The sequence below is a fragment of the Oncorhynchus mykiss genome, chromosome 7, assembly GCF_013265735.2.
Source record: "Oncorhynchus mykiss isolate Arlee chromosome 7, USDA_OmykA_1.1, whole genome shotgun sequence".
In the NCBI taxonomy this organism is placed as follows: domain Eukaryota; kingdom Metazoa; phylum Chordata; class Actinopteri; order Salmoniformes; family Salmonidae; genus Oncorhynchus; species Oncorhynchus mykiss.
In genome coordinates, this window is record NC_048571.1 from 46,135,687 (window position 1) to 46,153,136 (window position 17,450).

The 17,450-nt window shown below is 43.0% G+C and overlaps 1 protein-coding gene across 15 annotated transcripts in view; it reads left to right on the top strand.

The window, feature by feature from the left end:
* Positions 1–17,450, top strand: part of foxp1b (forkhead box P1b) — a 211,767-nt gene that overhangs the window by 137,900 nt on the left and 56,417 nt on the right. For 14 of the 15 annotated variants that reach the window (XM_036983352.1, XM_036983347.1, XM_036983348.1 and 11 more), the window contains one exon: positions 14,738–14,869. In XM_036983352.1, coding sequence (XP_036839247.1) covers positions 14,738–14,869 — 132 coding nt within the window. Of the gene's footprint in view, positions 1–13,856; positions 14,380–14,737; positions 14,870–17,450 lie in introns of those variants that run through there. The other variant, XM_036983362.1, reaches the window with a different exon arrangement.

The following is a 17,450-nucleotide window of genomic DNA, read 5'->3' on the forward strand; positions in this document are numbered from 1 at the left end:
ACATTCACAAGGCCACAGGGCCAGACGGATTACCAGGACGTGTACTGCGAGCATGTGTTTGACCAACTAGCAAGTGTCTTCACTGACATTTTCAACCTCTCCCTGTCCGAGTCTGTAATACCAACATGTTTTAAGCAGACCACCATAGTGCCTGTGCCCACGAACACTAAGGTGACCTGCCATTCACGTCTGTAGCCATAAAGTGCTTTAAAAGGCTGGTCATGGCTCACATCAACACCATCATCCCAGAAACACTAGACCCACTCCAATTTGCATACCGCCCCAACAGATCCACAGATGATGCAATCTCTATTGCACTCCACACTGCGCTTTCCCAGCTGGACAGAAGGAACACCTATGTGAGAATGCTATTCATTGACTACAGCTCAGTGTTCAACACCATAGTGCCCTCAAAGCTCACCAATAAGCTAAGGACTAAACACCTCCCTCTGCAACTTGAATCCTGGACTTCCTGACGGGCCCCCCCCAGGTGGTGAGGGTAGGTAACAACACATCCGCCACGCTGATCCTCAACACAGGGCCTCAGGGGTGTGTGCTCAGCCCCCTCCTGTACTCCCTGTTCACTCATGACTGCACAGCCAGGCACGACTCCAACACCATCATTAAATTTGCAGATGACACATCAGTGGTAGGCCTGATCACCGACAACAATGAGACAGCCTATAGGGAGGAGGTCAGAGACCTGGCCGTGTGGTGCCAGGACAACAACCTCTCCCTCAACGTGATCAAGACAAAGGAGATGATTGTGGACTACATGAAAAGGAGGACCAAGCACGCCCCCATTCTCATCAACGGGGCTGCAGTGGAGCAGGTTGAGAGTTTCAAGTTCCTGGGTGTCCACATCATCAACAAACTAACATGGTCCAAGCACACCAAGACCGTCGTGAAGCGGGCACGACAAAACCTATTCCGCCTCAGGAGACTGAAAAGATTTGGCATGGGTCCTCAGATCCTCAAAAGGTTCTACAGCTGCACCATCGAGAGCATCCTGACTGGTTGCATCACTGCCTGGTATGGCAACTGCTCGACCTCTGACCGCAAGGCGCTACAGAGGGTAGTGCGAACGGCCCAGTACATCACTGGGGCCAAGCTTCCTGCCGTCCAGGACCTCTATACCAGGCAGTGTCAGAGAAAGGCCCTAAAAATTGTCAAAGACTCCAGCCACCCCAGTCATTTACTGGTCTCTCTGCTACCGCATGGCAACCAGTACCGGAGCACCAAGTCTAGGTCCAAGAGGCTTCTAAGCAGCTTCTACCCCCAAGCCATAAGTCTCTTGAACATCTAGTCAAATGGCTACCCAGACTATTTGCATTGCCCCCGCACATTGACTCTGTACCTGCACCCCCTGTATATATTGTTAGTTTTTTACTGCTGCTCTTTAATTACTTGTTACTTTTATCTCTTATCCGTATTTTTTTTTAACTGCACTGTTGGTTAGAGGCTCGTAAGAAAGCATTCCACTGTAAGGTGTTGTATTTGGAGCATGTGACTAATAAGAATTTGATTTGATAATTCTTCATGGCATACTACAGGGTTTTGCTTTGGTGTATCCATATTTCTGCATTGTATTTTGAAAGACACGATCCCCCTGGAATAGATGGTGAATTTGAATAATCACTGGAGTGTGTTACTTGAATAGCAGGGATAGCAGTGTCCCAGGGCAGCAGGTAGCCTAGCGGTTAAGACCGTTGAGCCAGTAACCAAAAGGTCGCTGGTTCGAATCGCCGAGCAGAGTAGGTGAGAAATCTGTCGATGTACCCTTAAGCAAGGCACTTAATCCTAATTGCTCCTGTAAGTCACTCTGGATAAGAGCGTCTGCTAAATGACTCAAATGTAAATGAGGGAAAAACAGGTAATTATGCTAAGCCTGTAAATGAATTAACCGCTGACCTCAAATTATAATTGATTTCATGGAAGAAATTCATATTTATCATATTTTTTTAATGTATTTTCTTACTTTTTCTTACCTTTTTTTCATGTAATTAATTGACAATTTTCTGGGGGAAAAACTTCAGATCTTCAAATAGAGAAGATATCTGTGTCTGCTATGTTTACGAGCAGAGCAATTATACTTGGCAACATTTACTTGAAGTAATGATGTCGTATCCTGGAATGAGAGCAAAGAGTTCACTCCCTGCGTAGTGATAAAGTATACAAGTATCAGTTTGTTTTTCTCTATTTGCAGAAATGCATAATGCAAATGTATTTTTTGACTCTGTTTTTCGCACTGGGCTTTCAGACGACCAAAATTATGTAAATGAGTTGAGCTGAAACAATGTCAGCAGCTGTCTATGATTCAGAAATAGCATTGTTATGCTAGTGTCTGCACTGAGTCTGGCAATGATCCGCACAAACATTCTCAAATATGTAGCGGTCAGTGACTGTGTACTGAGTTGCCATGGACAGCTTTGTGTGCAGGCACTGCTTGGCTGATGACACGGGCTGCTTTACATGTAAATTCTCTAGTGATTCACCTCCAAGCGAACCCATTGAGAGGGATTCTGCCACTGGCCTAAAGACCGAGGTGTGCTTTTATGACTAGGTAAGGCATGTCCTCTCAAAGGCCCCTAAAGCGCACTGTATCTCTATACCCTCCCCTTTAATCACTGTATCACAGACACTCGTGTGTGTGTGTGTGTGTGTGTGTGTGTGTGTGTGTGTGTGTGTGTGTGTGTGTGTGTGTGTGTGTGTGTGTGTGTGTGTGTGTGTGTGTGTGTGTGTGTGTGTGTGTGTGTGTGTGTTCCCCAAACGGCCTTCCTGTTTCTCATGTTTAAACGTAATCAGCAAAAATAAAAGCCGTTGTAAGCTGGCTCATGTTAAAGAGGTGATTATTGGTAATAAATACTTTTTCATACATACTTATTACAGAGGCAGTTTTCTTCTGCGGTTAATGAGAGTAATTTGATTTGCTTGAGAGATTACAGTTCCCAAGAATTAATGTGGCAATCCCATTCCAAGATAAAGCGAGATCTAAGATTCTTCACAGGTCGTGTGCTGCTAGATGCACCACTCTCACATAGCAGCTAATGGAGTTGAACAGCAGTCTGTCATTTCCCTCCTGGCCCCCCGCTCTATAGCCCACATGCCCTTGGTTCCTGCAGTGCTTGTTGTTTGGGCTACTTACTGTATGCCAGCTTTTCACTTTGGGTTTGTTTCATTCTCACTGCACCATGTGTTTCTCACAGGACTGGGCGATATGGCCTTAAAATCATATATCGAGTTTTTACAAACTTATGGGCGATTCACAATATATATCCAAGAAGGTTGTTCGCACAATTAAAGGTCAAATACACTGCATTTCAAACAGTCAACAATGATCTAATGAATTCAGGGCTTGTGAAATTCTACCTAGGCTAAATATGACTTCCTCAACCATAAGACCCACTAATAATGTCATTATTTTATCAAAATAGTTTAACCTGCTTTTTTTTCAATAATCACTGATCGGTCTTTCAAGTCTGTCTTTGAAAATACCTTTTTGTTACAAGTTTAACCAGAACCATGCATAATGCACAGTCACTAATAATGACTAACTTCTTGTAGTGGCATTAAATTAAAAAAATTACGGGGTTGTTCGAGCCATGAATGCTGATTGGCTGAAAGCCATGGTATATCAGACCGTATACCACGGGTATGACCCAAAATTACTTTTTACTGTTCTAATTACGTTGGTAACCAGTTTATAATAGCAATAAGACACCTCGGGGGTTCGTGTTATATGGCCAATATACCACACCCCCTCGTGCCGTATTGCTTAATTAACACAGGTCTCATAAACAATCTCTCAAGCATAAGCCCACATGCTAGCGAGGAGCCAGCTAATCTTTATATTTCAAGTTTAGCCAACTTGTATTTATTTGCTAGCTAACAAGGTAGAACAGCTTAATTGTTTTTGAACACACCCTTCTGTCTGAGCATTAACTTACCAGAATCAATGTTCATTGATGCTCCCATTTTAGTAGTGTCTGCTCTGCGCAATTTGAGGAGTTGAGATATAAAAAGAGTATTGATAGAAAGGTTTCCTTCTCCACACAATGGGTTTCGGTGTCCATATGACCAATTCTGTTGGACCAGACCTCAAATACCAATATCGAGTTGAAACCGCTTGTCAGAGAGGAAGACATGATCTCTCGTGAGTGGCAGGGGGAAGTGGCTTTGTGTGTGGTGTGTGTGTGTGTGTGTGTGTGTGTACATGGGAAGGTGCACACACGGAGCGAAGGAGATGAGACCAAAATGACAACATGAGAACAAGCGGACATAAACGCTGATAAATAAAAAATAAAACTTGATTCCTGCATCTAGATAGATTTATCACCTAATTGCATTCATTTCCAATTCATTTGTTTCATCAAGACAGATTATATACAGAAGCCTGTTTTTTTTCCACCACAGTCGCCATTGTTCAATATTTCCATCACATGTTTATGTAAGCCTTTTAAGCTTGGCACGTAACTTAATTTGCGTTGTGATCATCTTCTCCTGTGACGTTTATTGAAGAATGCAGCTCAGGAGGTGTCTATGCAGTGTGCTGAAAGTGGCTTCAGGCTGATTGAAGCCGGCCAATTCTGTCACCATGCTGCGCCTTGCATGCTAATTACTACAGGATGTTATGTTTGTTAAAAGTGCTTACATGCACTTACACGACTTTCCCCCATGACTTGTTGTTATTTTCCTCACAATTGTCCTCGCCAAAGTGAAGGAAAACGTCTGATTTGTGAGTAGGGTTGCAAAGGGAGGGTATATTACTGGGAACTAAGTTTTCCAGTAAACTACCAGAATTTTGTTAACTTTCAAGTTTTGTGGGAAAATGTATATGATTACATTTAGTGGCCTTTTTGGGTACTTCATATTATCACAGGTATCTGTAATTATCTCTGCCCCTCTGTGTGGCCGTATCACATGTAAAATATATGAAGTAAATAAAATGACAGAGGTGTAAAATATTATCCTAAATATAAACCATCAACAGTGAATAACGATGGTGTTTACTATGGGGGTTTATGCATGAAATATCATTTCTTTCTTCTTTTTTTTACACACTTTTATTTATTTTACTATGTCAATATTTATTTATTTTGTCCATTTTTTGGGGTCAAACCGGTGGCAGTTGTGAAAACGTTAATATGTGGAAGAGTTGCAGAAATAATGGCATTGTTGATTATATGCTTCTTCTTTTTTTTAAATGCAGTAGGCTATTTTCTCCTGAACTATATGGTCTATCCACTAGTAGAAACTCATGGACAATATGGACACATATATAAAAATGAATACTATATATAAAGAAACACGTTTTGTTTGTTATTTAAGTATAAATTAGTTTGGTAAATTACCAGTAGCTTTGCAACCCTACTTGTGAGTGTTTGAGTAATGCCGAGTATCCACGTTAACACTAGAAAGGCAGAGGAAGTCATAATCAAACCAAAAGAGTATGGCCACTCTTTTGTCTTTGCATTCTTTCGTCAGAACACTACGATGAATCACGTCAGTCCAAGCTGACTGGTGATCTGTCCAGACTCCAGAACCAGCCAGGAGATCATTATAGTTTATGGCCAAAGCAATTAGATTTTTTTCTCTTCCTTTATTCCTGTCTGTCTGGGATCATATTACCCATCTTGGAATGACTTCAACAGAGACAGTGGTATTCCCAGGGAGCTGCCTCTCCACTGCAACTCAATCCACAGCCATGGCCAATTGGGGTCGCTGTGATTTATAGAAATATTCTCCCGTAGAGGAACTCTCACTCCAACCACACTGGGATTCCTCCACTGGCACCTCATAGACCTCATACAGGGGGGGGTTTACGTCCTTCAGGTCCCAGGTCAAGACAAAGGAAATCCGTAGCAAACGATGTACAGTGGCGTCTGAAATTGACACCCTTGATAAAGATTTGCAAAAATGACTATATAAAATAATTAATTAAAAATACTGAGCTATATTGTATGCTCCCATTTTTTAAATGTATTATATTATTTTATAGTAATGCGATTGCTCATAGAAAGAGATTTTGTTTAACAAGTAAAACATTTTTTTTTGACACCCTTGTTTTCAGTACCTTTCAATACCTCACCATGTGGGGATAATAGCACTGAGACTTTTTCTAAAATGTTTTATGAGTTGTAGAACACATTGAGAGGGATCTTAGACCATTCCTCTATACAGAATCCTTTCAGATCCTTGACATCTTTGGCCTGTGCTTATGGACGGCCCTCTTCAATTCAAACCACAGGTTTTCAATGGGTTTCAAGTCCGGAGACTGAAATGGCCATTGCAAAATTTTGATTTTGTGGTCAATTAACCATTTCATCGTAGATTTTGATGTGTGCTTGGGGTTATCTTGCTGGAAGATCGATCCACTTGCGGCCATGTTTTAGTTTCCCGGCAGAGGTAACCAGATATTTGGCAGAAATATCACGGTACTGCTGAAGTTCATGATGCTGTTGACCTTAACCTCTTGACCTTAACCTCTTAACCCCTTTTTGGATGTGGATGTGGATGTGGATACCAAACCCACCACTGGTGTGTGTGGCCAAAGAGCTCTATTTTCATGTCATCCAACAAATGTAAACTCCAGGAGTTTGCTAAACGGCGTTGGCACTTGGATTGGAACTGGTGCTTTGGTCAGATGACTTGAAAATAGACTAATTGTCCACGCACATATACAGTATATGAAGCTTGGGATCAGTGTAGCTATGATAGAAGCCATTTTCTAACGTTTTTAATGAGTATACCACAGATAAAGGCTCAATTGCAGTAGCAACCAAGAGATGGATTCCGTGCCATTATCACTTGGTCAAATTCTGCGTTTGTGAAATCAACGACAAGCTTTGCTTAAGATGGTGTGTTTTCTCTAGGGTCAGAGCACATCATGTTATCCTGCCCTCACAGCAGTGATAGGCCCCAGGCAATGTCACTACCTTTTTAGGTGTTTTTGATTGGTGGCTTCATATGTATAGGCAGACTTTACTTTGGGGTCTCAGAAGGTTGAGCAGCATAGTAGTAAACCCATAGTAGAGGGAGCTGAGGAACGATCAAAAGACAACACAGAAGAAGCTAGTGCCCTAAGCAGTCTGAGTCCCCCACATTTGTGTCAACTGTCTGATGCAGAATATCAGTCTCCTCCTGAAGCAGTGCTTTGTAGCAGGGCATTGTGTCTGTAATGTTACACAGGCTGTCTGTATTCATCTATATTCAGTGCCACACAAAACAGAGATTTGGGGTTTTACTGGGAGTGACTTGGGAGTTAGCTGCTCTGTTGATGAAGTTGTGTAATGTGTATGAGACCTAGAACAACAAGGCCTTCCCATTCTAAACACTATACCCGGGAGACTTCTCCTCAGAATCCTCGTTTTTGGAAGCTCCCTTTCCCAAGCACAACATTGCCAACCACTACCTGATGCAACTCCGCGGGCGAAAATGCAATAACAAACGAAACAAGGATGTTTTTCTAAGCACTGTCTAGATCGTTGGCATGCCCAGGACATTTTGCGTGTTTTATCGACTTGGGGGTGGGCATACCCAGGTGTTGGGAGAGAGGACGGTACAGATTGAGGTCTGCCTTGCATTGTTCCCATCTCTTTTCTTTTTTTTCTATTCTTTATCTCTCTCGTTTTTTTCCCCTCCTCACTCAATCTCCCTCTCTCTTTTCCCTCTCTTTCTGCCATCTAAGTGAAACCAAAGCATTGACTGCTCCCCAACTGATTTGCCTCTGTGTGACCTCCCTTCATTGGTGCCATTCACTGGCGGTGCTGAAGCAGAATGCAGCGTGGCTACCAGGGGGAGAAAGAGTGACACGCGGACGCGCTCTGATAGACTTTCCAAGTGAAGTGGATTAAATCAGCATCAGGCTAGTGGAGCTGATTACCCTGAATATGAAAATGCAGTATCTTAATGGTACATATTTTCATGAGGCAGGCCAGTTGCCTTTCATTTTGCGGCTAATATGTCTATTCTTATGAGTCATTTACTTCTTTAATTACCTTTAGCAGCAGATGCACAATGGTGTATTAATGTGAATGATTTTTACGGCCACTTTATCATACAGTGCCTGGGAAGTTGAAAGGCGTAATTGAGGTGGAAGAGCGACTCATGAGGGAAACAATATTTAGTTGACAGCTTCCCTTGTAGTCTAGGAGGGTGTTTATGAGTTTACACCACTCTAAAGCAGTAATAAACACACTATTCATTTAATAACTGCTGAATGCCAGGGATGGAAAGGTCTTCACAGAGAGATTTTCATTGTTATTGAATCATGATAGGAAGTTGTTGTCCTATAATCAGACAAAACTGTGTGTGTGTGTGTGTGTGTGTGTGTGTGCGTGTGCGTGTCCGCGTGTGTGTGTGTCCTGCCTGTCTGAAGACAGTGGAAGCCATTGTTATTTTCTTACATTCGTCTAATTTAGTGTAGGTTTTGGCCCTGTTACTTTGATCGTAAATGACACTTCTCTGTGTGTGTGTGTGTTGTGTCTACAGTATGTGTGCTTGTCTTTATATGTATGTGTTTATCCAGACCTCTTTGAACAGGGGCCTTCTTTTTGCCATCTGTTGTTAAGCTGCTGGCTAAGCAAGCCTGGAGAATCCAAACAAACCGGCGGCACACAGCAAACGGAAGCTGTCAGGCCTGCATAGCTTAGCTGACCTCCCGGGCTGCCGGTCACACTGCTGTACCAGGCTCCGAGTGGAGCGCTGGGCCCAGACGGGCCCGCCTGGTGGCCACTGTTTGCTCTCCGCTCTGCGCCTGCTCCGTGCCCCCTCCTCTCTCGTTCTGTCTCCCTCCTCCTCCTCTCCCTCCCTTCACTCCCTGCCGTCCATCATCAGTCCCGCTCCACAACCCCCTCTTCCATCCACACTCATGTTTAAAAACTTAATTTTCTTCCCTGTTTTTCTTTCACTCCATTTTCCCCCTGAAAACATTTGTCAAGCCATTGCATTACCTGTTATGTGGAGAACAAACAAAATGGGATTTCTTTATTGAAGTCAGCTTGCAACTTATATAATTGCATGCTGTGCTTTATATTGTTTAAACATGGCAATTTGAAATGTTTAGTCTTGTCATAAATATTAATAGATTAGTTGAAAAGTGCAGCAAAGGAAGGGAATATAATGGTTTGAAGTGGGTACAAAACGTTGATTTATTTATGTATTCTACGTGAATTAGTTTGGATATCTAAACATGGGTTAGAGAGTGTTTTTCAGAGGGCCTGTAAAGCGTGAGGTTTGAACATGGGTGCCTGTTTTCCATGTGGAGAGGCTTTTTGGAAATGGCATTAATGACATACTTACTGGGAATCCAGCCCTGCCTACTTTGCATTACAGATAAACGGCCATAGTATAAAAAATAAAAAAAAACTGCAATTAAAATAAATAGACACAATCCTCCCGTTGCTTGTCCAGTCACGTGTTTAAGAATTCTGTCAAATCAAAGGCATTTCAATTAAAATGACACTTATTGTTAACACTTATAAGTTAATTCCATTACTATATGTTTGCACACTCAAAGCCCCCCCCCCCCCCCCCCCCCCCACCCACATCCTCTTACTAGTTACTATGGGTGTTAGTAACTTTCCCAGCTTCAATAAATTCACCACCGGTCTTACAATAGACAGCGTAATAAAGTACAAATAAGGAACGTCTTTCCTGTCCGTAGATCAATAGGAGGGAGTTCACCTACTGTGCGATCGTCACACCAGGAGGAGCCAGAGAGAAGGGAGCTTATTGCACAGGGCTGCAGCTGAGGTGCAAAGGGCCCTTTGTTTGGATCAGGGGTAGGGGTAGAGCCAGGGCCATAAATGTCAGGTGAGTTGAGACGTGTGCTCTCTCACTCAGAAAGTTGAGCAGAGAACCTTGACATTTAGGCCATCACCACGCAAGCCCATCGAGGCCTGAGACGGGGGGAGAAAGGTCTGTGTCTGCTGAGCAGGACTATTAAGAACTAACCTATTAGCTGGGTTTTTGCTGGCCGTCTGAGAGCACTGGTCTCCTATCTAATAAACTCCAGCCACTGAGTAAACAGCCAGCACTGGACCCTGCTCTCCTCTACTCCTCCTCTCCTCCCCTGCTCCCTGTTTCCCTCCAGTCTCCACAATGGCCACAGGGATCCGGTTACACCTGCGCACACATCTTCTAGCAATTAGGGGCAATTTGTTTGAAACCATTTCACATTCAAGGTCTTCCCTGGCGTTGGGGTTGGAGGACATTGGTGAGTCGGAGGAAATAAAGAGGGCTCTCTCCTGATGCGTCTGAGCAAACACACTTGACCAGACCCTCGTTTCATTTCTCACCACCCCTCTCCCAGTGGAGCCACCCTGAATGGAGCCCTCTCGTTTTTCACACAGCCACCCTCTTTGACCTGGCTCACATTTTTCTATTATTTGTCTGTCAGTTTGAAATGGAGGATGAGTGTTGTCGGTCTCCTCTCTGGGTGTAACGTAGCCTGCCCGCTAGACTCTCATTATAACCAGCACATTTTAATTCCTCTACAGTTGGACTTTAGTTATTTGCTGTTTTTTTTTTGTTTAGTTTACTCTAGGCCAACAGATTATGTAGAGAGATAAAGAAGTGCCCTCGGTCACATGTCCAAAATGTGCGTACAATTACGACGTGGTGAAAGGTGCAGGGCTGAATCAAAGCGAAGACTTGACTCTGTGGTAATTCTCTGAGCAGGGATTTGTATGGCACCCAGAGCTGGCTTAAACAGCAGGAAACCCAAAGCCTGTAAATAATGTGCAGACTGCATATAAAGACATCCACTACTCAGCCCAATCCCTTATCGCTGTTAGATAGCCCTGGGACATGAGAGCTGCTCCTGCCTTTTTCAGAGACTATATTCACTAATATGGTGTGAAAGTATATGCAGATAAGGCAGCCGTGTTTATTGGGGCAGACCCGTTAAACACAAGGGAAAGTGTGAACTTTGAACACATTTGAAATAGAAAAACAAAAGAGGATTCCAAATGACATGGACAAGGATACCAAATTGCATCGTCTTTGTTGACGATAAGACCTTGTCTGATCCTGGAGGGTGTTTTCTAATCAAAAGTTCCTGAAGGATTTTTTTCTCTGTACGTTTGTGTGTGTGCGTGCGCGCGTGTGTCTAAATACTGTAGTTTTCCTTGTCCTAGCTGATACTGTACAGCTACAGCTTAGCCTGTACTACAAACAACCATAGCAGGACATTCTAAGGAACCGTCTCCAGTTGAACCTAGGCCTACATATACGGATTTGGCACGTACAAATATGTGAATCCGATTTGAGAAGCCTCATGTTACTCATGAGATGTTTTGCCAGTTAGAAATATACACAGTTCGTTCTGCTACGGTTTTAAACATTAGAATTAAGTCCAACTTTAATAAGTGTATCAACCCTAGTTAATTCTGGAAACGTACAGTATCCCCCCCCTTAGCATTACATCTGCTTTTCACAATAGCAAGATTGGCTCCTGTTCCCTTTGCAGCTTCATCACCATTATCTGTTTTGAGCAGTTTTTGTATCTGATCAGTTCCACCTAATATGTTTCTTGATTTGTGCTGTTGTATTGCCCAGACAACATGCTGTTCTCCTCATTTCTCTGCTCTTTAGATGCTCCGGCCTGTCATCCGCTGGCAGTTTATCGCAGGCGTCTGGAGCTGCTTTTCAGACTTGCACGTCGATCAAGGCTCAGTACCTTTGAATGTGAGATCAAAAAGAGATGAATTCCAGGGAAAGTGGGGAGAGAGAGAAGAGGGAGAGAGAGAAGGGCTGTGTGTGAAGAGAAGAGTGGGTGCTGTGTAAACATCACAGTGACAGCTCACAATGGGTTATTTTAGCACGGCATTAGGCCTCTTCAAGGCGGCCAGCTACAGTCGCCTTGTTAAACAACAAATCATTCCTCAGCCTCTAGCCGGGCCTCACCTCGGAAACACTCTGCATAGGTTCCCCAGCTAGTCCGTTTTAGCTCGTTCTTTTTCAATAACGACAAAGTCATTTCGACTCATCCTGTGTCTTTTGCTCTTTAAACAATTTTACAAAGTCAATGGGTGAAACAGAGTGCCTAAACAGTCTGACTAATAAGTGATTATTGTCTCCTGGTATTTTCTCACTTTTGTCAAATATAAAAGTATTAAATAGTTTCTAGTTGATGATCATCTTGGATGATGAGAAAATACAGTGTTGCGTTGCAGTGTCACGGTTACTGTATTTCTGCTGATTGATTATAGTATAATGTAGGCTTTTTGCCCAATTTTTTGGGCCAATGGTTCCCAGAAACGTATATCTTCATCCACAAGTGTCTGAAACTCCCATGATATCCTGTTGACTCAAGTATCCTTGTTCCAACACCCCCCGCTAGTAAACCAGACACGTTACACCAAAACATCTGTGTGTCGTAAGTTAGAGAAGACGTTTGAATGTTGCCCTGTAGTAATCCGCGGGCTTGGCTTTAAACTATTCTGTGCTCTGTTGTGTCATGGCTACCTCGCCAGGTAAAGTCATTCTCTCTTAGAATAAGAACCCGCTCTCCTCTTTTCCATTATCCAGCTTGGTCATTTGTGTTCTATTGTCTATTAAACTTGACTTCCTGCTGCTCATTTTACATAAGTACTGTATACAATGTGTATATAACTTTTAACCATCAACTAATACTTACCTACGACTTGAGCTTCTTGTATTACGTTGCTCTTGTGCTGGATTTCTTAAGTGTTAGTAGAGCTGGGATGATCAACCGGACATTAGCGACACTGACCAAACCGATCACTTGTTATAAGCATTTTTCTGATATTGTTCATTACGATAAGTAGCCTATACTAGAGAAATGTGAAGTTTGAAATGAAATAACTTTGCTAATATGGCTGTTAATGGGACAATTGTCCCTTGTTAATGGGACAATTGATGGCTACAACCATCAAACTAGTAGTAGTGCCAGCCTCACCAATGTGTCGGAGGAGACACCGTTCACCTGACGACCAAGGTCAGCCTGCAGGTGCCCGGCCCGCCACAAACCCTCCCCTAGCCCGGGCGATGCTGGGCCAATTGTGCACCGCCCTATGGGACTACCGATCACGGCCGGTTGTGATACAGCCCGGGAACGAACCAGGGTCTGTTGTGACGCCTCTAGATCTGCAATGCAGTGAGCCCCCTAGTAGTAATTGTTTAATAGATAATTAAAAACAAACTGTGTTGCCCATTAAATATATACTTCGGGATTTTGGCAGTGAGGCCCTCTATCAACTTCCCCAGAGTCAGATGAACTCGTAGATACCATTTTATGTCTCTGCGTGCAGTTTGAAGGAAGTTGCTAAATAGCGCTAGTGCCATTGCTAGCTAGTGTTAGCGCAATTCCTAACTAGCGTTAGCATTGGCTCATGAAACTACCTCTAACTTCTTTCATGCTGGACACAGAGATACAAATGGTATTCATGAGTTCTGTCACAAGAAAAGAGTATACTATATTTTATGAATGTGTGGGCTTGAGGTTTTCCTCTCACGAGAGAGAAAGAGAGAGAGAGAGAGAGACACGCCAGGAGAGTGGCCTCTGTAGCCTGTGGTCATATTCTTGCCTCATGATGTCATCCCACAGGCCTGTGTTAGAGAGAGGTCAACATATACACACAGACCAGCGCACAGCTGTTTGCCCCCGCGTCTGAGCTGAACTCCCCTCTCATCTGTTCCTTAATAGAGCTTTAACAGGCCTACAGATCAACTCCTTATCCTATCACTCTCTCTTCCTCTTTCTCTATAACTCTTTCACCATACCTTCTTCCTTCTGATATTTCACTTTCATACAATATTTCACACATTCCTCTTTCTCTTTCACACGTTTCTTTAACTTTCCATCTTACATCCTCTGAGCACCTCCCCTTTTTCTTCTTCAACATACTGCTTTTCATTTGACTCCGTATGGCAATCAACCTAACTTATCAAATAATTGACTTGAGGACTATAACTCTGCTGTGCGAGATGGGCTTGGATGTGCCCCCGACTGTTTGTTTAAGTTTGTTTAATTGTGGGAGTAAGCGTCTGAGGAACATGGAAAGAATGAGCCCAGTTATTTACTCAGATGTTTTACTGGTGTAGGTGTGAGACTGGCGGCTCACTGTGGGAACACGCGCTTGCTTTTCTTGGTATCAGTGTGGTTTTCATGACCACTGTTTTTTCCCAGCTCCCCGGCTTTGTTTGTTCTGGATGGCATGTTTGATTATTTATCGTGAGGGAAAAGGGAGTAGCTGGAACAATAAACATGTGACTGCACTGTATTTTGTTTTCCACTGAGAAGGCCGTGTCCTTTAACAGATATTTGGAGCAGCAATAAACCTTTTATTTGCTTTCTGGGGGGGGGGACAGAGGGAGAGGAGGATCAAAAAGCACCGATCTCTTTTTCTGTTTACTGTAAGTGCCACTTATCAACAGAAAAATATTTTCACTGGCCGGTTGCTATTGATTTTTGTCCTTTTTTTTTATCCACAAGTTTGTTTTGTCAACTGATTCTTGTTTGTGCGTTGAGAGGAAACTATGGAAATGTGTTTGAACGAGGCGCGGGTGGAAAACATTTTTAGAATGTCCGTTTTGTTTTGTTGCCTATCTGCAGTCCGAGAACACATTGTCGTTTGGGTTACATCTGTTGTGTTAAAAGCAATACGATTGGTCTCAAGAAAATGGTTGAGCCCCAAGACACAATAAAATATCTGCTTTTAGTTTGAATGTTGTTCCTTTTTTTAACCCACCATCATTTTAATCTCTATTCCAGGCTCTCCAAGTGGCTCGACAGATCCTTCTACAACAACAACAACAACAACAACAACAACAACAACAGCTGCAGCCTCAGCAAGGCACCGGTCTAAAATCCCCCAAAGGCAGTGAGAAGCAGCCAAGTCTACAGGTACTACAACACACTCTCATACAGTATTTCATGTTAGCAACATGCAAACGGTATTGTTTGCTGTTGCACCAGTCAACTGTCATATTGTTACTTCCTGGTTGTAAAACCTCAAGACAAACACAAGCGGTTGGACGGTTGTAAAAGTCACTCATTAAGTTGAACAATGGAGTGCTGAACTTTCTTGATCTTTTCTATGGTACACTGCGTGCTGTTTTCTTTCTGTCTGTTGGGGGGGATGCACCAGGCAACCTGCATAAACAGGAAATTAAGAGAGGCAGAGCGAGTGACGGTTGCAGACCAACCACGCTCGTGTGTCTGTGTGTTCGTGGGTGGGGATTGCAATGGTGGTCAACAACATACATTTCAGACTGTGACACTTACTATGTAGAAAAGACAGGATTGTATATAGCCTAGACTCACAGAAATCACCTTCTGAGAAATATTTATGTATTCTATGTATTTATATATTTTTAAAGCCAAGGCAATAATGCACACATGCAGTATTTGTGTTGTGGGTCGAGGCCTGTTGTAGCAGTGTGTGGTAAGTATGTGATAGAAGGATGAGTGGCCTGTTTATAGGAAGGATAAAGGAAGAGAAGAAAGAGGATAAAGAAAAAGAGGATAAAGGATGAGAGAGGGGAAGATGAGGTGAGGGTTCCAACTCTCCAGCAGAGATTTGAGCCTGGACATGCTTTAGGAGCTATTTGGTCGCTCACTCACTCACTCACTCACTCACTCATATTGAGGATCAACTGTTTTCACCACTAGCAGGAGGGGGCACCAGGGAGCAGACAGGGTGTGCGGATGGGGTGGGAGTGGGGTAATAATTAGAGGGTAAGGGATGCGTGGAATTTATTTGGGTAGCCTTTGTGATTTTTCATCTTTTCTGCTGCTTTTGAATAGGAACAGCTATCCGTATCTGATGCAATATTTACGTTAATTTCAGATCAGCCGTTTGAGCTGCCTCAGATGCGTATCTTTGTTTGAACAAGGAGGGGTTGTTTGTTTCAGTGTGAAATTGCAAACGACTTCAGGGCATATTTGATAATTAATACGAAGGCCTGTTCTGTATGTGTGTGTGTGTATATCTAATATTTAATACCCCCTTTCCCAAAGGAGGCCCTTTTTAATGAGCTATTGTAGCAGCTAGGTCTAATGTCAGGTAGTGAAAGAGGCTCTTTGTTGTGCAGATGTCTCAGGAATAGCTCCAGCGGATGAAATATGACTGTGCTGACCTTTCAGTTGTGTGCGTATTTGTCAGGATTCAAATAAGTTGAAAGGATCAAACTAAACAGTTTCCCGAGTCAGGCTGGGAATTGTGCAGCAGAGGTCAACAGTGGGGGCCACATGGAGGATTCCAGCGTACAGCCAGTTGTTGGTACGTAGTGAAGTACTAGACCATCTCCCGCAGACAAAGACAAAATTAAAATTCTAATTTATTAATGTATACAGAGATCTTGCCCAACCTGTCACTCAGCTATTGAAAAGAGAGCCGGGGCCTTTTTTCTCTTCTCCCTGCCCAGTAGTTGTGAAGAGCACAGGCTGGCTGGTCATACCATCTAAATAAAAATGCTAAATTGCCTCCTCTGTAGTGTTGTAGGCTATGTAACATTTTTCCTATGTTGAAACTGTCATAATGACAAGCCACAAGTGTTTATTTATCTCAGAGTAACAAACTCCACTAATTAAATACATAAATTCAATGGCTGTGTTCGTGCATAATCAGAATGTGTGTGTGTGCATGAGTTTATAATATATTTGGTCTTCCTGCAGTGGAGCAGCCTCTTTATTCAGACACTTTAGCTAGAAGGACAAACCCACACACAGAGAAAGCACTAGAAGACCCCTTTAGTGCAACAACATTGGCATTCTCCACAGCATACTTGGGGATAATGATTTTTGTATTGAGTTGGAACAGGTCATCAAAAGACATAATACAACAATTATGAGCTATGTAGTAAGCTGCCACCCCAGAAAAGCACCTGATGTGTAGAGCTGTGTATAGCTGTCTGCGGTGAGGGGGGCCATTCATCTTGGCAGTCTCCCCATTAGACAGAGAGAGATGCATGACCTCTGTGACTCACTCCAATTCATTTTATTCAAGTCAAAAATAATGAAGCGCAGAATATCTGAAACACCAGAAAGAAATGACCTGCGTGGAAGCGGTAAGAAGAAATCAAGCAAGCAGGTGAATCCTTGATCAGCATGAAATGGCTCTTTGGTTTTATATCTCCAAGAAGAGGGGGTGTTTTCATCTCCAACCCCCCCCCCCCCCCCCCCAATGAAACTTGTAGACAAGATACCACATGTCCTGCTTGTATAAAGTTACCCAGGGCCTTTAATCAGACTAAATCATACAAACAGCTGTTAGCAGGCTGGAGAGCAGCGTAACATACTTGACTGGTCAAAAAGCCAGTAAATTACTGACAGAATGACACATGTAATTAAAAGAGTCCAGGCCACTTTACCTCGCGCTTTACACCTACAGTGGCGCAGGACGAGAGCAAGCAACTCCCACCTCGCTAATTAGCATTATCAGTGAAATGGTAGGGTTTGACTCATTAGTTCCATGTGCATTTAA